This window comes from Odontomachus brunneus, unplaced genomic scaffold (assembly GCF_010583005.1).
Source record: "Odontomachus brunneus isolate Ranch 3 - 2012 unplaced genomic scaffold, Obru_v1 Obru_scaffold_088, whole genome shotgun sequence".
NCBI lineage: Eukaryota > Metazoa > Arthropoda > Insecta > Hymenoptera > Formicidae > Odontomachus > Odontomachus brunneus.
This window is the reverse complement of record NW_022639538.1, coordinates 1,417,951-1,443,530: the sequence shown is the minus strand read 5'-3', so window position 1 is coordinate 1,443,530 and position 25,580 is coordinate 1,417,951. Positions and strand designations below refer to the sequence as shown.

Sequence of the window (25,580 nt, the reverse complement as noted above, 5' to 3'; positions counted from 1 at the left end):
ATTTAGAAGATATTCGGATCCATAGACTAAAATGACTCACCCTGTATATAAATTAGTATTATTTGAAACCTATCTATGTAGAGTCCTTATTTATAACGCTTCAAGATTTGTTACGCTTGGTGGAGGAGGAGAACTTGTTGCAACGTAATTTGTTTTCGCAAGGCTTAAACGCACTCGCAAGTCCGCGTGACAGATGAAGGATCGGAAGGATTTACTTTATTTTACTTTACTTACCTTTACTCCGTCGCAGACGTACGTTTGGTTCCTTTTAGGTCGAAGAACCTAATCTTTTTAGCTGAGACGGACCACGTGAACGAATAGTTGGGGAAAGAACGAATAAAAAGGGATTCATTAATTTATGAGGAAAAAAAAGATTTATTTTGACAAGAATCCCAGTAAGAAAAGTAATAGCTTAATTAGCTTATATCCTGTACTATGACAAAATACGCATAAGCAGTTCCAAATAGAAATAACACAATATATCTACCTACAGTATCTATTTATTTGGACAACGTGGTGCCTATAGCACGATATTATCACGTCGCTTCCCAACAATTTAATGCAGACCAACTTCTAATATTATATATGGATGGATTTGGCATGAAATGCTCTACAATTTTTGTCCTTACAAAAACTTAAAAATTTTGCAAAGGTAACGAATTGGAGGGTTAAAAAATTTGACATTTTTTTTTAATTTGAATATACCATTGCAGAGTATTAAATACTGTACAACTTTTGTAAAAAACATTTTTTCATATACCTTGTATTTTAAGAAATATTCAATAAAAATGAAAAAATCCTTTTTTCTCAAGAGGCTGTTTCAACCCCTAAACCTTGAGTTCGGCCGATAAAAAAAATACGTGTGTCTAATAGTTTTTGATGCTCTACAACATATCCAAAGCGCATCAAAATCGGTGAGGGACAGTTCTGTCAGGTTCCTTGTCAGATGAGATACCCAAATGTGAATTTGAAATTCGATGTGAAGTTTTCAGCTGAATTGCGATAAATGCAATGTCGCATATATTGTGTGTTTTAATTAAAAAAACTCGAATCTAACTCTAAACCTGTATCTGTGAATCTCTCACATGGGATAAGTTTCAAGTAATGACTATTAATCTTTGGACTTCTAAATGGGATGAGTTGCTCACTTTATAAATAATTTTTTTAGAATAATTCTACCAGAAAAGTTTAATCATTTTTGTGGACTTTTGTAATTAATTTTTAAGTTATAAACTTTTGTTCGAGACAAATACAAAATATATGATATACATACATGATATATATGATATACAATTTTCAAGAAGATATAATTTATTTAGTCGAGGCGAACCATTCGTTCCTCTTGGGAACTTATGTTTGCGAAATTAATACAAGAATCGAAAGATACAGACTATAGACATTTAAAAGTACACTGAAAGAAACAAATGGCTAATCTAACTAAAATTACTGTTATTTTTGGCCTCAGCCATATTTTTTTATTGTTCTAACACGAAAATTGTAATAGCAACACGCATACAAGATTATTATCATTAACATTACAGTAGAATTTAATAAAAAAAATAGTTCTCTCTTTGATCATAATTTATAGTAATTATATGTGTGATTATAGTTACAAATACCAAACATTGTTTTCTCAGTGTATGGCTATAAGCATATATTTAGCTACAAAATCGATCTATGGCAGCGACAGTAAGCAAAAGTTTTAGTTGCAGCAGCAAAGTTTTAATGGCAGCAACAAACACATTGTCGGCAAACCAAATAACTAGTTGCGGCAGTGAAATTGTTTTCCCGTGCGTGTTAGCAATTTTCGAGCTGTCAAATTGCTCCTTATCGACAGATCCGGTTTGTTCTCACGGAACACTTCCGCCTCGCGCGATCACTCCTTTTATTTTCGAATATATATCTATTCGCTTTCGCTCTCGTCGATGCGTTAACGCTCTTGCGCGCGCGTACTTTCTACCGAGCAACGCGGCAGAGGTGCAACCTTGTATTCGAAACGCGAGAAAACGCAGTTTTTGACGCACGAACCATGACAAGCGCGCAGTCCTGTCGTGAAACGAAGGGCCGACTACTTGACGTGTAGAAAATAATTTCTAGATAGAGACGTGCTCGAATTTTCTTCCTTGAATTTTCATTTATGTGGAAAGAGAAAATATCGAGATACATGGTGAAACATCGAAACGTCGATTCGTGTCTCCTTCAAGGTAAAACGACATCGTCATTTCGCCTACTCCGATCACCAACTAAATGACCGGGGCTATGCGTGAGCGATGTCTTACACGCGCACACATACACGCATACGCATACATCTTCACGCTTATTTCGTCGGCGCGAGGTCCTCTTCGACGTAGAGAAGTGGGAGAGGACGAGTGACCACAGTATTCACCCCTCTTCGCGGCGCCCTGTTCGCAAGGTGGCCACAGGTGACTTCGTCGTTACGCGATCGTGCCGCGATCATTCGTAAAGCTCACCTTCGAACGGGCGGACAATGCTAAGACCGCGAGACGTTCGGTAGCACGCACGATTATCCTCGATCGGATCCTGCGCCAGATCCACGATCGCGATCGACCCTCTACTCGAGCGGGACGTTCCTCGGTGATTCGAACGAACAACGAACTTCCCGCTGAAATCGCGACGAGGATCTCCGATGAGTCCCCCTTGCATTGTTTGAGGAAGAGGTCACGCGAGTGCGAACGTTAGACCACTCTGTGATCGACGACTAGCTGTCGATCTACGGGAGAACGGCGACTTCTGGGCGATCGCGGAAGAAGGAAGGAGAGAAAGTCCTCCTAATCGCGTGATTAGAAAGATTTCCGGCAAGTGGAAATTCGTGGGACCAGTTTCTCGGGTTTCGCCGATAAGGAAAAGAGGATGAGGACGTTTCTCAGAGTTTGGGCATATCTCAGTTTAATCGGTTTGTCGCGCGCCGGCGAGCCGGTAGACGTCCTGACGCCCAGGAGTCTCGGCGCCTTCGAGGAAGAGGAGATACTACGTGTGCTCGCGCGCAACAAGACCTACACAACTAAGAACTACACTTTCGTCGAGTTGATCAGCAGTCTCGGCAATTACACGGTCGATACTGAGAGGGATATATGGAGCATTGGCAAGCCGGAAGTGTATCACACCAATCCGCATTACGGTAAGTTCTGCGGAGTACATCCTTAACCCGTGAAATTGGAAGGGCAGTGCGGCCCTTTGCGTGTATATCGTTAATATCTTTTAATAATATCATTGAACTTAAGCCATTATTATTGTATTAATAATTTTTTTATAATATAACTGCTTCTTTCTCGATTACCGTATAAGTAAACATTTAAAAAACATAAAACGTATATAAATAAATATAAAAATATTTAAATACATAAAAAAATATACACAGGGTATCCAACTATTAATATCAAGTAAAACTAAACGCAAAATTTCTCCATCATTTTGTAAACAATCACGCAAAATTTGAAGTTGGTAACTGAAGAAGATTCGTGAATGATCATGCGCGATCATTCGATAAATAAACTCTGATAGCGACGTCTGTCGTCATATATGTGTACATTGACTGAGCAAAAAAGTCCCTTACTATTTTGCAAATAACCACATGGATTTTTAGTCATTGATTAAAGAAAATTGGTATATTATCGCGCATAATTATACAGAAATCTTGCTCAATTGATAATTAAAAATCGACGTGGCGCCATTTGTAAAATGATACAGGATTTTGTTGTTCAGTTTGACTTAATGTATAAGCAAACGACAGTAGATGTTGCTGTCGCAGATCATTTATCGTATCGCGCGTGATCATTAAAAGAAAATCTTCGTTGATTAAAAATCCCAAAATTTACGTAGTTGTCGCGAAATGCTGGAGTAATTTTGTGTTCAGTCTGATGAGTTCTACTATGAGACACACGACGGATGTTTTAATTGTCAGACACCCCATACATATGAATGCTTATCTATTTTTTCTTAATATTGATATATTGTGGATTTATGCATTATGTATGCATGTAAATAATCATATATATATATATATATATATATATATATATATATATATAAATATTTGTATATTTTTTTCTCTATTTATTTATTATGCATTCATGCATTATGCATTCATATATATAATATGGTAATACTAAGTAGCATCTCACACAAAGAAGTATATTACATACAAATTAATAAGAGATGAGACAAGGTGCGCGAAAAGCTTCTCATTATTACACTCATTATTATACACGTGGCGTACAGTGAATAGTAATTAAACTATCGGCTTCTTTAGTCGCTAATAATTAAGATTAATACGTTCCATCAAGTTTACGCGCTCGGAAATGCATCGAATACAAATCGCGCTCACAGAAAATGAAACGTTCGAGTTAAGGCATTTCCTGGTAAGCGCAACGTATCTTCAACATCGGATAATTTGTAAACGCGTAAGTAATTTTCAGGCTCATTGACAGGTACGTTGACAAACGTCCGTGCTCTGTGCAACATGAAACAATAAACGAGTGCCGCCGTTCCATACCGCCGTTTGTGCATCCTGCGTGCGCCGGCTTCATATTTTAAATATCGATCTCACTAGTCACGAAATACACGCGATATTTACACGTTTGACAGTCCCATGACAAACAAGATGCTATTAACTTGCGATTAACCAGGTGGTTAGCGCTTCGAGTAAATGATTTCGCGCGCTTTGTCAGCATTCCACTCATTGACCGAATTCATCTCGCTCGAAAGAATGATTTGGCTGCTTTTGTTGTATCCCGCACCAGCTTGCAGTTACGTTCACGATATCACGTTGGCACTGTATGAGAAAAATCTACGAATTTCATCCGCGAATTTTAATCACGAATTCTACACAAGAAGACGGGAACCACGGCTAGTTCATAGACGTCGAAGACTGGACGTTTATTCAAGCGAAAAAGTCGATTAGTGATCAAGTTTGAGGGCCAAGATTTCGGAATTCTCTGATTCACAAGACGCGCAGTCGTTGAGATATTGAATTCAGAAATTGAAGTCAAAATTCAGATATTAAATTGAAAAAATATACAGATTTCTTCAACTTTCATAGAAAGGAGTATTATCGCAGTTCTTGACGTGCGAAATATCATCCTATCGATTAAATCGACTCTGTTATCGAATACGTGATATAACACTTTGACGAAGTATGTTACATTACCGCCCGGCCACAAGGTCAGGTGCGAAAAATGCGTCACGTTTGCAGAAAATGCATCGACCTTAATTGCTCCGACTAGAGATACTCGCGATACGTCCGCGGACTCGTCCGATTCGCGGCGACGCGTTAATGCGCCGAAAATCTTACGCAGCTCACACTAATGAGGGCCGCATCAGCATGCCTCACCTAAAACTAATCAGCATACTTCTACCTGACAAACAGAAGGCAAAACTACTTTCGTTATTTCGACATGCGTGATATTCGAAAGCGATTTTAGTCGTGGTATCGTATGCATTATGCACCGACGTGTCGGCGAACGTGACTGCAAGCTGATGCAGAGCGCGGGATACAACAAAAGTAGCCAAATATTGAGAATTTTAATATCGGACTTTACTCTGATTGTTTTCAACACACGAACCTCTTTCGAAATCGAACGCCCACGATTTCCTCCTTGCGCTCACCTTGTCCCTACTCCTTCATTCGAAATCCATCAATAAAGCAACGCGAAGTTTCCTTTATATACGAGACTGTATATAAATAAATATAAAGTATATAAGGTGTCCGACAAATTGTTATGCAACCGCGATATGTGCGGGTAGAATTCGTCACACTGAACACAAGACCCCTTTATTCTGCAAACAATTAAAATTGTGAGTTATTAAGCAAAGAAAATTGGTGGATAATCACGTGCGCATTACGGTAGAGAGCTGTTATGGCGACATATGCCTCCGTGTGCTTGTACATTAGGTTAAAGTGAATAAAAAAGTTCTCTACTATTTTAAACGCAAATGACAACGTGGATTTTTAGTTATTGATTAAAGACTGGGGTGTATTATCGCACATAATGCATTATCGCGCATGCATTGTGATGTACAATCTTCTAATAATTAATAACTAAAAATCTACGTGATTACTTGCAAAATGGTAAAATACGTTTTTGTTCGCTCTCGATTAATATACAAACACACTATAACAGACATCAGCATCGCGGCTCATCTACCTATCGCGTGTGATCATTCGCCAGTTTTCTTCATTTAATAAATCAAGATTTTACATAACTGTGAAACCGTAGAGGAGTTTTATGTTCAGTTTGACGGATTCTACTTACCACCACGACAGCATAACGAATTGTCGGACATCCCGTATATGATTCGGAATAATGTATTTTATTTGAAAACTGTTACGAACATGTGCTGTCCACACACACATTAGAACTTTACGCAGCTAAAATTTATCTTAATTAATTTAAAATTTATCTTTCATTTGAAAATTACTTATTATTTCATATAGAATGATCCTCGAAACAAGTTTCGACGTGTGATCTGTTCCACATAACTCGAATTATGCAGTCACGGAACGATTTCGCGCGACATCGCGTCTTATCAATATCCAACCCGATCGGAAAATAGCTTCCGCGCTCGTCGTGTCATTATTTCAGCACACACGCTTCAATGGTTTTACTCGCGTCTATAAATAACGAAATCCGCTTTTTTCCGGGCGTGACGGCTAATATAGTTTTGGCATAGCGAAACAAAAATATATTCGCTTTATGTGCAAATATGTGTGATTTATCATCGAGAACCGGTACGGTTCATTCGACAGACCGGTTCATTTCGCAAATTATTACGCGACTCTATCTCTGACTGCGAATCTGGATGCGGCCCAGCGGTATTCTGTTCAGGTTTTCAAATACCTTACAAGTATTTTTCGCGTCTATTATAAGATAAGCTTCCATGAACTGACTTGACTCTTTCTTTTATCGCGAAAGCAGATCCCATTGATCACGAATTTCACCAGCCAATTTTTACGTCAATACCGAATTTACTGTTGATTACCGACGGCAGGATTTTTCAGAAAATTGTGCAATCCGCCAGTGTATGCGCGAGTTTCAAATAACATTATAAAAAGCTTCGCGCGCGAAAAGCGGTATGTCTCATTGTTGCTATAATTTTGCTTGTGCGAGCAAATTGTAATTTTTGTAAATCAGGACATGTTCCACGTATTATAAAAAAAAGAAGGAAGAAATAGAGTTTAGCACTACCGAATGTAAGAACGTTCAATTTCGCCACGAAAGAGATCCTACTGGATTTTCAATTTTTCTTTTCTATCCTGGACGTTTTTCCGACAAGAAGCGGCTTCAGAGATATTAGCGCTGAAGATTACTCGCGGGAATATTTTGTAGTGAAACGCAAAAATGATCGTCTCGCTATTTCCGAGAAGTTTTGCATTGTAACGAGCCGGATAACAGGCGTATAACACGATAACAGCAATAATGAGAGACCTCGACTTACGATGCTTCGAATCGATTGAAGTTAAGTTCTATTCGCTAAGCAATCCGCACTCGTAACTTCATTAGTCATGCATAATGGATAATAATGAAATCAATTTGAAATCAACACTTCGCTGAATTAAGAGGATGACTCATAATGCTCATTTAATAAAACGCTGACTCGCGCAATCAAGGATTCGGCAATGGACTTGGGAATTTCGTCGCGCGACAGCGTCACTCGTCGAAAGTACCGAAAAACCTCAGCATCGAGTTCCGTACAAATGAGAGAGAATCAATTCAGCCGAATTTTTTCTTCGTTTACGCAATATTTCAATGACGACGAGTAATGCCTGCGATATGATGCGCGACAAAGCCCCTTGACGCCACGAAGATCATGTGTCGCATCAGTTCCTTCAGTTTTATTCGCGCTTCAATGAATAAGAATCAGTAGGAAAGTAAAGGAGATTAAAGGAAGAGAAAGGATTCACACACAATGTCGCGTAAGCTAATGTCGCGACATGATTCCTGCATCTAATAAATTTCGTCTTACTGATAATATTGCAAAGAAAGTATACGAGCAAAAAAACATCAAGAAATCCGTTTATCGACGCGAAATTAAGCAAATGTAGATGAATTTGTGATTTAATGAGGAACCGTCGGTGTGTATGTGTGTATGGCAAAATGAATAAGATGAGATTGACATCGAGATTCGGACATAAAGTTAGTTTTGTAGCTGATCGATTTTTCTATTAAGAGGAATATTTCAAAAGTGTACGAGCGAATTGAAGACATACTATAAATTTAATAACCGGTTTGTTTGATTTGGATCAAACGTCGTGTCGTAAACGGATTTCAGTCGAGTGAATTATTACGATTTTGACAATATTATCTGCAAAGCTGCAAGTATAGATCAAAAATTATTGATGGAGGAACCAGTTTTAATGTCACGCCGCTTTAGTGTCGCGTCACCTTGACATTTCTAAGCTTTCAATTTTTTGTTGCGTTTAGCCTTATCATCGAGAAAGCAGTTCACCTCGCTTCGCGATCTCTCCGCTCGTATAGCGCAAAAACAATTGTAACTTTTGGAAAAAGAGCTTATGAGACTTACGCGTTGGATTATACTCGTACGCTTTGACACTTTTTTCGAACTTTTTTTGCCCAAACAGCGACGTAAATGTCCCGATAACACTTTGACACGTCGAGAATTATTGCGGAATTAAGCAAATTTAAACAGTTCCCATAAAAACGGTGCAAGTATCCGGGTTCTAAATTCAGACTCGCTAAAACATAAAGTGCCGATCTTAAACAACAATTTCGATAACAACCTAGAAAAAAAGTTAAGTATTAATTAATAACTAGCCATAATTTATGGGAGAAAATGATATAAAATTAAGATTTTTTAGTTTCTCTTAATTAATAGTCTATACGTCTTTCTAAATAAAAAAACCCAAAACTTATTGCCATCTAAAACTATTCATTTTCTACTATTGCACCATTTGTTATTAGTTGCGTCTTTTTACTTATTTTTTAAAGAATTAAGCCTGTCAATGAATCCTCTTATGCAGAGAAGAAAATCAGCTTAACTTTCCGAACTGCAAAGGACCTCAGTGCTATTCTATACTTTTTAAATTATGTGTCAAATTTTCATCTTCATTTCTCTCAAAGCATTCATGTAGGTTGGATCATTCTTGCATAACTATAATCAGTTATCACTAAGATACGCGATCGTGAAATAATTCATCGATTCGCATTATTCACATTATTCGAATAATTCATCGATTCATATTACGCATTCTCTACTATCCGCTCTATTACATATTAAATGACGTTTTAATGAAGCTTAACGCGCAGATCTTCGTTTTTGCTCGTTCTTACATATTAAGATAAATGCTTTTCAATAACATTTTCAATAACATTTTCAATGTCATCGTTTTTCACACGCAAAACGGCGTCTACCACGAGACTCGCACGATCGCACACGTGTATGCTTGATTGAAGCGGTCTTCACTCTAGAATTAGGAGAAGAAAGCGATTCTGATGCTGGATCACACGTATACACACACACACGCGCGCATACACGTGTGCGATCGTGCGAGTCTCGTGGCAGACGCCGTGTCGCGTGTAAAAAACGGTAACATTGAAAATGTCATTGAAAAAAAAAAAGCATTTATCTTAATATGTAAAAACGAGCAAAAACAAAGATTCGCGCCTCATTAAAATGTCACTTAATATATAATAGGGCGGATAGTAGAGAATGCGTAATGATTGAATGAATTTTTTCACGATCGTATATCTTAGTGATAATCGACTACAGTTATGCAAGAATGATCCAACCTACATGAATGCTTCGAAAGAAATGAAGTTGAATATTTGACACATGATTTAAAAAATATAGAATGTGGGGACAGATTAATTAGGTATTGGCGATGTTCAACGAACGCGAAGCATATTTTGTCGCATATTCCGTTAACGCATAAGTTTCGTTTATTGGCACATAATACGTTATTAATCAATACACTCCGGCGTGAATTTTGACGACACGTTACGTCCGCGGCTTTTTTAATGAACAGGACTCGCGTGTGGAAGACAAACATTGACCATATTACCCAACGTCGAACACGAGACACAGCATCACCAGATGTATCGACCAGACAGACCAGGAATGCGGCAGATCAATAGCTCAGGGTCATTACCGGAATATTTAATACACGATGTTTATTAATTAAATATTAAAATCCTTTAATAGTTCGTCTCGAGTCTGGGTATGCGAATTAATATCCGGACATTAACATACAAAGAGCCGGCCGAAATCGCAAGGTACAGTTTTTAAGATTCCGAGCTCTCGGCGCTCGGATCACGTTAATAGATCGCCCATTCAGAATCGTAAATATGTCAACGGTGATTAAAGTTCATCGACGTTGACTCTTTGAAAATCCATTTTATGAGAGGAAGCGTGGGACGACGCGTCTGGAAAAGACGGAAGAGACGCGAAACGGCGGGACTTATCGCGAAAGATCCGATCGGAGGTTGTCCCGGAGCGCATGCACGTTCCTTTTGTTCAACGAGGCGCACTGACGAGAGTTCAAGAGGTAACCGACGTGACCTTCGCGTTTAAACGAAGTCAGTTACCTCAGGTTCGTAGTTACACACATCGCAATCAAGTGTGTAACATGTGAAAGCGCGCACGCAAGTGACAAGGACGCGGTTAGAACGACTTGCGGTGCGTGTACTCACGTGACACGACTGTCGCGAAGATCGCCAGTCGCGCCCGAAGAATATTGGTGAACGCACTTTCCACGCAGAGTATAAATATTTTCAAACTTGTACTCTCTATTTCACACACACACACACACACATATACACACACATATGTACACATATATATATATTTTTTAAGGACAGTGAAAATAAACATATATTTGGGAGTTAGTTCAAATACACGAAGAGCTTTGGTAAATAATAGGAAACTAGCCGGAACGCGTATAATAATGAAGGAAAGATGAATGGCAGAATAATGAAATTATTTATTGAGCATTGAGGACCTTACGACTCCGCCACGCGTACGCGCGCGTTACTCCTTCGTATAACGAAACGTTATCAGTAGTCAGATAAGAAAATATATAGCCATGCATTTGCATGAGAAGTTCTGCATTACATCACATTTGTGATGCGCTTAACTTACCTCGACCTGCCACACGCATACACACACGCGTGCGCACGCATACATACGAAACAAAATATTTATGCTAATATTCTAATATTATATTCACGAGAAAAACCGTTATGGTTGACTGGTCCAGCAATTTAGGTCTGGTTGCACCAACATTATTTTGGCTTTAAGCGAAACTTAAACATATATCTATCTTTATCTTTCCTTCTAAATAAATAAAGACAGACATATATTTAAGTCTCATTTAAATAAAGACTAAAGAAGAAAGTCTAAATAAATAAAGACAGACATATATTTGTCTCATTTAAAACCAAAATAATGTTGGTGCAACCGGGCCTTAATAAATTTTTCTCGCGAGTGTTCTACTAAATAATAAATGTAATTAATTAGCACATTAAAATAATACACTGATTTTCACATGATGCCACTAACAAAATAAGTTCCCTAACGCCGACCTGTCGCGATTACTTTATGAGCGCGTTATCGAGCATTTAAAATACGTCAACAGACATATATTGTAAAAAAAATGAAAAAAAAGAAATGTCAACGTAAAGTAGCGCGAGAATTTCTCGCGTGTCATAAAGTAGCGACACGCGAGTACGAGCCGTTTCATCCGCTGTAAGCACATTCGTGTCGCGCTTTATGCAGTTACGCAGCCGATCGAACAAACAAACCGCGACGCTAAGTGATTCCGTTCGCTCGGAGACCACCGTCACGGTTTCGACACCGGCGCTTATACCCTCTGGACGTCCGGCTCCGTTTTGAGCCTGATTGCCACACATTGCACACCGCAAGAGAACGTATCGATAAAACAACAATGGGAATCAGGTCGATCATCCGTTGTTGCCATGAAAAAGAGAGGTCAACGTAGAGTGCGAAGACCACGCGATCGCGAGTTTAGCCGCGTTTCTTGCGCGCATCAACGCGAAAGAAAATAAAAAATAATCACAAAGACAATATATATACACACACAGAGTGTAAAAGTGTTACAGACTATTGCTTTTAAAACTAAGTAAAACGTGAAATTATTGTTTTCCAACAACTGTTTGGTATAAATGAAGATAACATCATTTAGGGCCGATTTTTCAATAGCAGTTTAAACTTGGATTCAAGTTTTAACTCTATTCTAACAATGCGTTTGTTTTGTTTAAACAGAGTTTAAGTTGAAATCTAAGTTTAAACTATCATTGAAAAACCGGCCCTTAATGAAGTTGGTTTTTTCCGGATCAAGTCGTTGAAGGGATGTGAAATTGATGACGAACTCGAACAATGTCGATAACGCAGAAACGATCGTCACTAACACAACCACATTATCCTTTTCTTGTACATAAAGAACTTACGTAAATGTTTTGTTTTATCATATTCAGCGGACTTAACCACACATGTGTAGAAATCTTTCTACAAGCTTCTCGGATATTCTTAAGCTTCTGAATTCAGACAGCAATGTTCTTCAAAGTTTTTCTGTTTAGAGTATCCACTTTAGGTGTGAATGCTCTAAAGCATTCTCTAAAGCTGCGAATTAGGCAAATATTACGCTAACTGACAGTTTGAGATTTTCTATTTAAAATTTTCTTTTCGTTTTGTTATATATTTTATTTTTGTTATTTATTTTTATGAATATTTATTGCGTAAAAGCATTTTTAATTCTGCACAACCAATACGACGTAAACTTTGCAGGAAAATGTCAATGTCGGTAAAGTTTTCAGCTTCAGCATCCTCTTAAGATAAATTCAAGGACACTTAATCATCATTTTTAATCATCAACATAATAGTCTATAACATCTTTAATTGTATATCCTACATATATACATTCTCTCTCTATTATATATACACATATATAACATTTTACTGTGTGGATATATAAAATTGAATGTCTGTCTGATAGTCCCCACGTTAACTCTTAAACTCTTGGACTTATCAGGCTATATGAAATTTTGGCACTCCTTCTCCTTCCCCTGAATTGATTTGAATCCCCTGATTTCAACCCTTTGACATTTTGTAATAATTTAAGTTTGGATGTTCTAGACAATAAGAAGCCTATGCAACAACGGATGGTTTAAGCTAGTAATTAATAAACGCCAAGTGAAGTACGTGCGTTTAGAAAATCGCGAGACCATATGAGGAGGTATCGTTGGCAGCGCGTCCGACTCGCGCCTTTAATCGATGCAGAATTTATGCACTCGTGGCGCAACTGCAATAACCGTGCAACACACCGCGTTGCACTTTCTACGACCAGGTGTCATCGCTCGTGTCTGCACTTTTGAAATCGGTTTACATCCAATTCGCGCCATCGCGCTATGCGACACAACATCGTGTCCGCACGAGAGATTATGCGCGAGGCGGTGAATTATTAGAGGCACGACTGGACCGGGTTAGTCTATTTCTCTTGCCGTTACGGAAGAAAAAACAGGTAGTATTTTTTTGTCTCTCTCCAAAACTGCGCAAAATGAAATATCTCGTCCGTGACATCGGACGTGTGTCGACGATGATGCAACGCGGTTCGCAAAATTGGCTTGAACACTCGGTCGCCAATTACACCTCGAGTTTTTGTGTCGATGATGCGACAGCAGATGATGGCATTGCGGATATTTTCGATCGAGCAATAATCCTGCGCGGGCTATTAGATTGCGACATTTTTTCATTGAGTGTGTCACTCAGTGATTGTGATTATATTAATATCCGTTCAATGACAAGTCCAATAGCAGTCTGCGAATTCTCCGAAATAATGAGCGATGTACACATTGACCTTTTTCTTAAATCTTATAAGGAGTTATAAACGTCCTTCAGATCAATAACCTTAGCGTTGCTTAATTTGGTTTAACCAATTTACCACTTTAAAACGACATATAATTCTATGCTGATTTTTTTTCTTTTTACACGGAAAGAGAATTTGATAGTAAAAATTATTACAGAATTTCGCAACACGCAAGGTTTAAATCGACATTTTAGCGATTATCCTTTCATTTCATGGTCCTTGTTCTCTTTCATCGATAAAAGCGTCTCCGTGACTTAGAAGCCTTTTGATTAGCTTATAAGAACTTAGAAGTACTTTTGTCGATAAAAGAGAATTTGAAATAAGAGCCCATACGCGCTACTTGTATTTCAGGAACTAAAATGCTTTATTAAAAAATTTATTGTATTTTTAACAAGATTTATTTCGCTTGTAAAATGACGTGTAATTCCCTATTGATTCATTTTTTCTTTTACGAAGAGAATTTCATAGTAAAAATTACTACACTATTTCGTAACCGAGGAATAGATCGATTTTCTGCAATAATTGGCTATTTTATTTCACATGCTACTTATATGCTACTCACATGCTACTTATATTTTTATACTCATATTAGCTGAGTAGTAACTAGTTAAAAAGTTAAAAGTTAAGTTAAAAAGTTAAAAAATTAAATAGCTTTAACTTAACTTAGTTACATTTTTACAATCTTAATTTTTAATTTAACTTAGTTACATTTACTACTATTAATTTACTATTAATTAATAACTATTAATTTTTAATTCAATTATCTTGAAGTTAACCGTGCCATAAAGGTGTCGCGAGACACCTCGAAAGGCTGTTCAGTGCAGGAGGGTTCATTTTCGAAAATCTTCGAAGAAAAATTTCGAAAAAACTTTATTACTTAAATTTAATAAGTATCTGTAAATAAAACATGTTTCCAAATAAGATATATATTTGTTTTTTCCGTTATTTGTAAAACTGAAGTCATGAAATGAAACAAATTTAACTTTTAACTTTTAAATTATTTTTTTCATTAACTTAACTTTGAATTCAATTAATTTCATTATGGGTTAACTTTATCTTAACTCAGTTAAATTTTCAAAGCTATTAACTTTAACTTAACTTAGTTAAAAAAAATTTAACTTACCCTGCATATTATATTTTAAGAAATGGAATGCGCTACTAAAAAATTTGCTATGTTCCCAATGAAATTTATTATATTTATTGGCAAAATGGACCATACTAGCAATCTATTTCTGCACTTAGAGACATGGAAAAGAATTTATATGAACAAAAACCACAATTATTTTTTCCGTAAAAAATTAAGCTAACTACAACAGAAAAAGAGAGAAAGAGGAAGAGAGAAATGGGGCAGAAGGAGACAGACATTTCGGAGAAGAAAATCGATGTTTTCTATTCTACAAATGGGCATTGCGTAACGGCGAGACTTGCGGTCGTCGACCCTAGCCGAAAATGTTGCACTGTTCGTAAATTACATACCGTCGTTTACGAACGAGCACGACGAGAAGTCTCCTTTGATAACTCTCTTGCATTACCGTGTCAATGTCAACAGAGCTGGGCTTGTAAAACGTCGATAATTCCACGCTCATCAGATTCGCATACAGTCCACGTAGCCGCCGCCATGCAATTTACGTGAATTCCCGACGATGTACTAATTCGAGGAGGACAGGGTGAAAGTCCCCGACGCATCGGGTATTCGATGGGCGAACACAATCTCGATTTAGGGGAAAACAACGGATTATCAGAAAAACTATTCTCAATAAGCGAACATTTGAAGTTCCCGTTATCGAAGGCGTTATCGAAACGATTTTTTTCTACTTTTTCCAGAGACCTTCTCCGAGGAGATTGACTTCGAAGCGCGCAAGTTATTGCAAATTCTTCCCGCGTACGATCCCGGCGCAGGACATGTCAGTGCAGAATGCAAGCGACACTCCAACATCTTCCACGAGGAGCTCGCGAAATTTACATTGTGGGCCCTCAAAAGTAAGCGCTCGTCGTTCATATATAATTATATTTGAAAGCATGCGTGGACTCAAAGCGAACTCTGTTCGAGAGTCCGAGTTAATTTCGGGATTGAAGCAAGTAATGACAATCGTGGAAATCTCATTTCACCCGAGAATTCCTCTCGAGAGAGGATTGTGTGAGACCACGGGCCCTATTCTGGACGCGTATCAAAAAGCACATATGCCTTTCTGATCAAGCTGAAATAACTTGGTGTTCATATAAGAAAAGCGAAACTTGGGACTAGAAAGGCGCATTTAGCGTCCGCTATGCGTTCAGAATAAGGCACCAGACTCGTTCACGTGACCGTTAAATTGGGAACAACTGAAAATGGAAAAAGGCCTTTGTGCTCGACGATCATTCGTGAGCGATTCGCGCGATTATATAAAATCCGGTTACAAGCCGATGAACATTAGAACCTACGATTCTATTCCATACGCGACGCATGGGATTTGGCAACAGTCGCTTAGACAAATTGGCCGTCACTCGATTTCTCTTTGTACGGATTCACGTTATACGTGAATACTCGCCGCTGTTATCGAGGGTGTTATCCTTCGGCGTTTGTGCTCCGCGAAAAGGGTGCTGCGTATGTCCAACCCAGCATGCAGTCGCGCGCGTCCACACGATTCCAGATTCTAGACTTGACAATAGTTCCGCACGCGTATTTTCATGAGAAGAGCTACAGAGGGAAAATATACGAGTTAAGTCCAATCAGCCGCGCGCGATTACATTGAAGGAAAAAATATCTAAGTATAGACAAGATTTACTCGGTGACATATTTACTAAAATAAAGTATTTCTCAAACAAGGAGATACACATTTTCTTAAAACCTGAAGAAAATCTTAGCTTTTCACGAAAGCAATTGCCTGTGCCATTTAAGTAAAAGAATTTAGATTTAAGTCAACATATGTTATTAGTACCCACGAAATAAATATTTTATTATTTTTTGCATATTTTTTTCCTCTCAGTGTACGAATTGTCCTCTTACAGTTCCACCACGAGAAAGAAATCAAGAAAAGTCGTCGCGAAGAAAAGAAAAAGGAAAATCGCGTGACAACTGGTAGATTTTTCGGCATCTTTCTGTCTTGCCAAGTCTTCCCTCTGTTAGTTCCTCCAGTTTATTTTATGTGAACGTCAAATGTCAAGTTGTTTCAGCTTGAGAATCAAAAAGGCATATTTAGCGTTCTGCCCGCGTGAAGTTTTAATTAGTGTTTTCCCGTTTTCAGTGTACGACGCGACCGCAAAGGTGCCCTCCGGACTGCTGAGTGGCAACGTCAATCAATTCGGCGATTTTGACGAGTGCGTCGGTGTCGAGGGCAAGGATGGCATCCGAGGACAGTACTGTCTGGCGTACTTGAAGCTGGACATCGACCAGTCCCGGCCCGATCTCAAATACCTGCACCGGCTGTTGCATTCGCACTACGCGTTCCGCAGCAACTTAACCGACGTGAGTACAATTGTGTATTTGGCGAGACGTGCCGCGCGCGCGTCGCTTTCGCAATTTCATCGCGATATTTCACATTCGCTATAGCGGGACCGTGCGATCGATTCGGCATGTAGGCAATATCGCAGTATAAATTACGGACATTCCGATCTTATCCTCTCGTCGCCGATTTCGCGTGAGATACGGCGGCTATGAGCGACAATTCGTCTCTCGTTCCGCAGGAATAGCGACATTTCGCGGAACGCGGAGATGCTACGCGCTGTAATGTCGTTTTATTTTCGCACAGTTTCGTACAGAGGACAATATCGCTGGAATACAAATCATTAATACGCCCGCGCACGTGTATCGCCCGCACGCGCGCGCGTTTAATGTGCACACATACGTACACATATATTACATCTGGTAAAGGAACAGGACGGCGGTACCAGTTTCAATGAAATTCATGAATATGATAAAGTTACTCAATCTGGCGAATTAGATATTCCACGGATATTTTGTCGGAAAGATGGGGAAGTCCGGCCGATATCTCGCGGTAAAACTCGCACTGCTGACGAAATTCACCAGTTGATCGCCAATTCGCGCAACGTCGAGCGATCTGGGGGTTGGCTGCCTCCGCGAAAAATATCGTCGAATCGATTTCTGTGATTGTAACGTCCATACCATCCTAATGGCTCGACGTATCGTTAGTACAGGCGTTTAATCTGCGATGAATATGTAGTGGACGGATGTAAATCCGCGACGCGCGGAATTTATGTAAATCGAAGGACAGCCGCAAACGGGACGTCGACAGGACAAAAGACCGAGGAAGGAGAAGAGGAGGAGAGAGGCATCGCGACAAAGACGACGCGGGATGAATTTCAACGGGAGGGAAACGACGAGACACACGTAAACGACTCGAGAACAAAATTTATCGTCGAGGCTCGTCGCGTACTGTTAGAGCTTAGGTTCGAGCTGGGGACGAGAGTCGAGTTATTCTGACGTTTCGCGGGATTCAGATGTATCCGTAATCGCGGGAATCCCATGGCGGACTTTGCTCGACGGGTATCCGCGTAAGAACACACACGATCGACTCTTAATTGAGATATCCGTTAACGCGCGCAATTCAGCCGCAGAAATAGCTTTACAAGCGATCGCTCGGGACGATCGTGTGTGCAGGAAATCGTTGTCTCGCTTCGATATCGACGTGATTCGCGAGATCTGAATCGCAATAATGGTACTGGTCGCGACCGGTTATCACGTAACGTATGCGTGTAACGTTGCTGTACAATGTTGCGTATCGCATAATGTCCATCATTATTAATGTTGCTAGGCAGAATCAAGCGCATCAATTATAGCTGTTTAACTAGGTAAAGTATCAATTATTTTTCCAATAAAATTACTCGTTTCGCCTTTAGTGAGAATCTTACACAGCAGGTGATTTATTAAATATTTTGTTCTTCTTGCTCTTTTATAATCGAACGTTTTAATCGAAGGTTAGAGAGCCCTGACAAGAGTAAAGGTTAGTAGACAAGAGTAAAAGTTAGGTAAAATTTGGAGAGTTGTAAAAAGTTGTAAATTAATAGAAGTACTTGTTGTTATGTATGTACAATATTTTTATAAAACATTGGAAAAGAATTCATTACAAAACTTTGAACGCATTATTCGCGAAATAGCATTTTTTAACTGCAACCACGATAACAGTTTATTCGATAAATTTAACGTTTGACATAAATGTTTATTATAATTGTCTGCATCGATTCACGAAGACTTTCCGCAAATTTCAAAACCATTTTTCATTTATTTCATTTACAAACTAAAATTTTTCAGGAAAACAGATTAAATTAAATTTTTTATAATTTTCATTTTGCAAAATATTGTTTCCTTAAAAAAAATTCACTGTATAACTTTAATAAACCTTAATAACCTTGATAAAATAATGTATTGATTCTGACCTCAGATCACTTCTATATTGAAGCCAGAACTCTCCAAATTTATCTAATTTTACTCCTGTCAGGAGTATCTGATAGTCCTTGAAAAGACTGTCCTGTAAGTTCTTAAAAGCCTTCCGCAAAATACATCCTTGATGACACCGGTGTGTGATTAACGCGATTAGCACACTGAGAGTCTTGCCACTGCAAGAATTAAAACCGCAGAAAAGGCTCCCTCGTGTACAATGTTCTAATATAACATGAAATTACGCGCACGTATGAAACATTGTATATAAAAACTTGTTTAATCTTTGAATTACAGGAAGGCCACAGGATACCGCGTTTTAGCACCATCAACTGGGCCGTTTGCACGCCCGCGTCGTGTACAGCTGAAGACGTGAAGAACTCTCTTCAGCATACTATTTCCAAGTACACAGCTCAAACGGGCTTCAAGATTACGCTGCGAGTGGAAAAAAACATGTGCCAAGTGAAGGAAGAAGTTGTTCTACCAAAAGCAGCCATCGCTGTCAGGTAAGAGACTCGCGATCGGGAATGTTTGCTTAAATCGCATCGAGCACTTCGCATCAGTACATACACTCACTTGTAAAAAGTATGCGAATTAAAATACAGATAGACGGATGCCTGTTACCCACGAATTTCTCTAAGTGTTTAAAAAAAGTTCTGAAAAATTATTCCTTTTCTTAACCCCTTCACTTAAGCGACGGAGTTCTCGTCGTCGGTAGTGAAAGAGTTAATCGAGAGAAGATATCGGTTTCTCTGGATCGCAATTTTCGCTTTTCAGTCTCCTCATCGCTACTGCGTTCGTTCTAACTCTGGTAGCTGCTTGTTACGATCACTACAAGATACCTGTCAGCGAGTTGCTCTTATCATTCTCTCTGAAACGTAACGTCCAGAAATTGACCTCCCTGGAGAGACCGCAAGGTGACATCGCGTCGCTGCATGGAATTCGGTTTTTCAATAGCTTTATGCTGATCGTCTCTCACAAAAGCATGGCAATATTCTACGATCCTTACATAAACCGAACTTACATGACTGAGGTACGTTGTGATATAACATCAGTGTGCAACAGCGAATTTATATTTTGTTCAGGTACACACTGCGTGTTTGTGCACTCACCGATAGAAAGAAGAATTTATTCTCTCTCTCCTACTGCGATTACACGAGTTATTTCAGTTCAAGATAAATGACAGTTTGCACATAGATTTTAGGCAGACCGTGGACTGTGATTGCGAGAGCGGCTAGTCTGTACACTGATCCGTTTATCATGTTATCTGGCCTTTTAACGGCGTACTCATTCATAGGCCGATTGAAAAGAACAGGATCTTTGGATATCAAGAACGAGTACTATTCGCGTTTGTTGAGGTAAAGATAGCAAAGCTATATATTGAATTGAGTATATAAGAACAATTTTTTTCGCTGATAACATGAGTTTTTTTCAGGTTAGTGCCAACTCTAGCAGCGTTAATGTTATTCTGCACCCACTTGTTGCCGTACATAAGTTCTGGTCCGCAATGGACCCTGGTGGTGAATCATCACGCGGAAATTTGTAAGAAGACGTGGTGGCGAAATTTCTTATTTATCCATAATTACTTCGGATTCGAGAATATGGTAAGTTGTACTGAGAAAAACTCTAGCGTGCGCGCATGCGAAACAATAGAAAGAAGACACTTCCGACGGTCGTTCGAGGATAATTAGAACGCCTCTCGGAAATATTCACGAAAGCGTAAAGCTTGATCTACAATGTGCTCTTTGCTTCCTGTTTCTTGTTCCTGTTTCTTTCTGGCTTAAGATTTGGGTCAGAATGAAATAAAGAGAAAGAAACAGGAAACAAAAAGCACATTGTAGATCAAGCTTAAAATACGAATGTACGAATTAAAATTCAAAAGTATTAAATCAACCTCTTTCTCATGTATGATAATTAACTACGTATTTTCAGTGTCTCACGCATACGCATCACGTGGGCATAGACATGCAGCTATTCGTGATTTCGCCTCTGATGATATTGCTACTGTATAGAAGACCAAAGATCGGCGCGTTGATGTTGGTAGTCATAGCTTCAATATCCACGATATTGAGATTTTACGCCATATACTCCAGACGCCTCAATAACTACATATATTTCGGCACGTCGTAAGTATACACGCTATGAGCCGTACGATGTTTTGCGTCGAATTGAGAAAAGATAATCTCCTTTTTTGTTTTTCACATAGAATCAGAGAACTATTCGATACCGCCAATTACTCCTACACGTTACCGTCACATAGATTGACCGTTTACATCATAGGCATTTTCATGGGTTATCTATTGAGGTACTTACCGAAAGATTTCAAGTTGAGCTCGGTGAGTAGGCGACTGTCGCGTCGATTATCCGCGTGTGTGACCTTGTATCGTTCACGCTTCTCACGACTTCTGACCTTCGATGATTGCAGACAACTCTCTATACAGGCTGGACCGTGTCCACTATGTTGATCGTCATGATTTTCGCCTGGTCCTCGAGAATGGGATCGATCGATTACGTGTACAATCCGATCGACGCTGCTATTTACAACGCGTTCGCTCCTATCGGTTGGTGCACCTTCTTCCTGTGGGTGATCGCGATACAACACACCGGCAATTCCAACGGTAAAGCTTCATACACGGAGAAAAATAATTTGCTGGCCCAGCAAATTTTCTGCTGGTCTAGCAAAATTTTTTATTATATCATATTATTATATCATATTATTATTATATCAAAAAAATTTAGTTAACGTAACTAATTTTACAAATTATTCGTTATCAGAGCAGAAGTAGTTGTTTCGTTGCCAGAATAGAAAAAATGTGTTGAGTGTATTTAAGAAGAATCACGTTAATTTGCTATTGATGCAAAATAATGTATCCTTAACAAATTTATTTGCTATCGGAGCAAAACTGCAACTACTTATATAAATTCATCATGGTTCTTATAGCAAAATAATTTGTAGATTCAAATTATATCCAGCAAATAGTGATTAATACTCTTAGCAAATCTTTTTGCTGTCCATATAATAACGAAAAGATTTTGCTAGACCAGTAGAAAATTTGCTGGACCAGCAAATTATTTTTCTCCGTGTAAAAATTGATAATTCGTGACTAACAATTACTCAAACATAACACGCCGCACGTATTGACTGTTTGCAGGTTTCCTGATCAAATTCTGCTCTTGGCGGGGATTCCTCATTACGACGAGGCTCAGTTATGCAATTTACTTGACGCAATTCCCGATATTTTTTTTCAACGTTGGACGAACGCGCGCTGCGATGCAATACGATGTCGTCGGGACTATGGTGGGTCTTCCTACTGCTATGCTACATCTGTCAAACTAAACATCGACACAATTATACTTAGTTAATCCGCTAACTGATTGTCGTTTTAATGCTATTTTAATCTTATCAATTCACATGATTTATTTCAGATAAATTTGAAGGAAATTATATGGATCGGTATCATATCTGTGATTCTCACGCTGCTGTTCGACACGCCGTTCCAAAACATAAAGAACTATCTATTAAAGAAACCAGTACAAAAGACCGTAGAAGTAAAGTCATCCAAAGTGGAGTGATGCTGTTTCGAATCGAAACTTTCGACCTGTGAATGTTTCTGACCAAATATCTTAACTCGACTGCAATGGTTTAGAGCAGTGCTCGGAATTGGTTGCACGTTATAGGAGATTTTTCGATTCCTCTACTATCTCTTTCTTGCCACTCGTGACTCAAAAATGATCCGCTTGATATACTCGTAACACTAGAATTAATGATAAGCCGCATTACGATTAATAAGGTGCAACGTTGTTTCACTCTATTGGCTCCTGAACATCTTTCCAAGATCCATGTATTTATGCGTTATTGAGCAAACAAGCGCGACGTCTGGAAACTGTCTCAGAAGTGCCAACCGATTCTGTGATCACATTGGTCTAGAGCCTTGTACATATAGCGTTTTTTTTAATTTTACTAGTGAAATTAATGTACAATGCATATTAGAGTAGGATGCGAGTTACCACTTAGGGGGGAATATTGTCATCCTGTAAAAATCAGATCACAAGCTCTTTAGCATTTTACTCGGCTGAAAAAAGTAATCGGTGCGATCTATGTAGAAAACAAGATAGATTAATTTTAACACAAAGCTGTCTACTTTAAGATTTTCCTCCCGCTTTAACGAGGACATATATTTCAGTTATACTTCCTATTTCTTTCCACATATGACCATGGATAATTGTAAATATTAGTTTTTAATTATCAAACAATTGATAAAATAAGACTAAGTTTACGAGAAAGATATTTATATATTATCGATATATCAAGCGGTTACACATGCATACGCACACATACACACAGTGTAGTTTATATGAATGAAAAATAATTAATACAGAGAAATTAAAACATGCGATGCCAATCTGTACGTGTCTATACGGATTGTCATTGAGTATTTTAATTTCTGTCCTCGCAAAAGCAACGATATAGAACGTAATTACTCTAATAAATTAATATTTAAAATTATTAATAACGATAGATAGTCAATAAATTTTTATATCTATGAATCAAAAACAAAAATGTAGTTAGTGAAAAGTGTAAGCGTAAATCGAACAATTGATCATGTAATTGGTACGTTCGCTACGATAAATGTATAGTTTACTGTGTGAGAGGGGAAGACACAGTACTACACAATGATACATATCGCTCAGGAAATTTCGGACTGTGTTGTATTGTAATTGTTGTTATTAATATTAAATACGCGTTTTATATAATTTTATTTGTCTTGTTTTTACTGTTTACCGTATTACACGTATCGTTGAAGAACAGCTCGCACATGTCTCTTCGATACAATTTTCGATTATCACGTAAAGAGCGCAATACATAAAAGAAATGCTTAACTAGTATCATAAAGATATATACATAGATGCATAGAATTTAGGTATATTAAATTTTTTATCGCATGTTTTGCCATGAACGCGCATCAAGCTGAAAAAATATGTTAATCTTGCCATATATGCAATATTTCTCACGTATATACTGACACACAGTTATTACAACGTTTCTTTTTCCAAATAAATCAAGTAACATTAAACTTAGATTATATATATGTTGTCTTATAGTAGCCCATAGTAACTATTATGATTTAAATGTATTTACATAGTTATATATCCATAATAATGAAGTATATCTACATGTATATTTCAATTTTAAGAGATGAACAAATAAGATGATCTGGATGTTAATAAAAGAAAATAGTTAACTGGTCAAATATTTCAAACGAAAATTCTCTTCAAACTCTTTAAACAAAATGAGAAAGAGAACAAAGAACAAAGAAAAAACAATTTTTCATACACCATAGAATTTAAAAAATCATAAATATGACATATGATTATTAATATGCTCGTTTCTTTTTGTTCACTTATAAGATGCTAATCAGTTCTAGCATCAGTTCTAGTTAACCTCTTTTACAGTCGTACTTACAGACATTTTGCAATAAGGTGGTTGATGATTTTACAAGAAAGCCCTAAACTCAGGTTGTTTTTGCTGAAAATGAAAACACAAAAAAATACAACCAAACAAGAAATGAAAAAAAATAATTAATAAATGATGTATTAATAAATGATGAACCATATGTCTTGTTTACTTCATCTAAACGAATAGCTTCTAAGTGTCATAATCTTTTTAATAAGCAGTATCGCTTTTAATGAATTTTAATGAGTTATATCATATTACATATGAACTCGGTAAGAATACATATGCAATTAATATTAATATTTATCGCAACAACGCACACAATTTTGCGTTAGTTATCTGTTACCTTACAAACTAGTTATAAATGCACCAGTGGTACACAGCAGTATTACTCGAGTACATGCAACATTATGCATAGTACAAAGGTCGAATATATGCTGGAACGATTTTTCAAATAATCATAAACTATACTTTCCATATTAGAGATATAAATACGTACTTTTGGTATCATACTTTTTGCTGTAGTCTCGCATATGTAATTATATGAAGCGTTAATAGAACTAACTATACTGTAGCATATAAAGTATAAACTAACAAAGTAATCAGTTAGGTATCTCAAAATGAAGCGAAACCGTACCGAGTTAAAAGTTGAGTCGGTTTGTACCGCCTATCTAGAAGACTGTTAATAAGGAGTTTAGTATTAAAATTACATGCAGCGCAATCTGCACATATAATATTCGTATTGTGAAAGTAGAATTATTGACACAAAGCAAATTCGTAAAATGTCTACTTCTTATACAACATATCGATATATATATATATATATATATATATATATATATATATATATATATATATATATATATATATATATATATATATATATATATATA

General features: G+C 37.8%; 2 protein-coding genes across 5 annotated transcripts in view; one reads left to right on the top strand and one right to left on the bottom strand.

Moving 5' to 3' along the window:
• Positions 1 to 2,871: 2,871 nt before the first annotated feature.
• LOC116848076 (nose resistant to fluoxetine protein 6) lies at positions 2,872 to 23,992 on the top strand. Its single transcript, XM_032823838.1, has 12 exons — positions 2,872 to 3,139; positions 15,683 to 15,838; positions 17,083 to 17,303; positions 19,530 to 19,738; positions 20,010 to 20,265; positions 20,430 to 20,590; positions 20,668 to 20,836; positions 21,165 to 21,358; positions 21,439 to 21,568; positions 21,658 to 21,850; positions 22,385 to 22,530; positions 22,659 to 23,992. Exons 1-12 carry the CDS (start codon positions 2,872 to 2,874, stop codon positions 22,803 to 22,805), a joined length of 2,250 nt encoding a protein of 749 aa, XP_032679729.1. The 3' UTR covers positions 22,806 to 23,992.
• Positions 23,974 to 25,580, bottom strand: part of LOC116848078 (probable serine incorporator) — a 7,193-nt gene continuing 5,586 nt past the window's right edge. For all 4 annotated transcript variants that reach the window (XM_032823842.1, XM_032823844.1, XM_032823845.1 and 1 more), the window contains one exon: positions 23,974 to 24,759. The gene's annotated coding sequence lies outside the window, so the exon portion shown is untranslated. The remainder of the gene's footprint in view (positions 24,760 to 25,580) is intronic.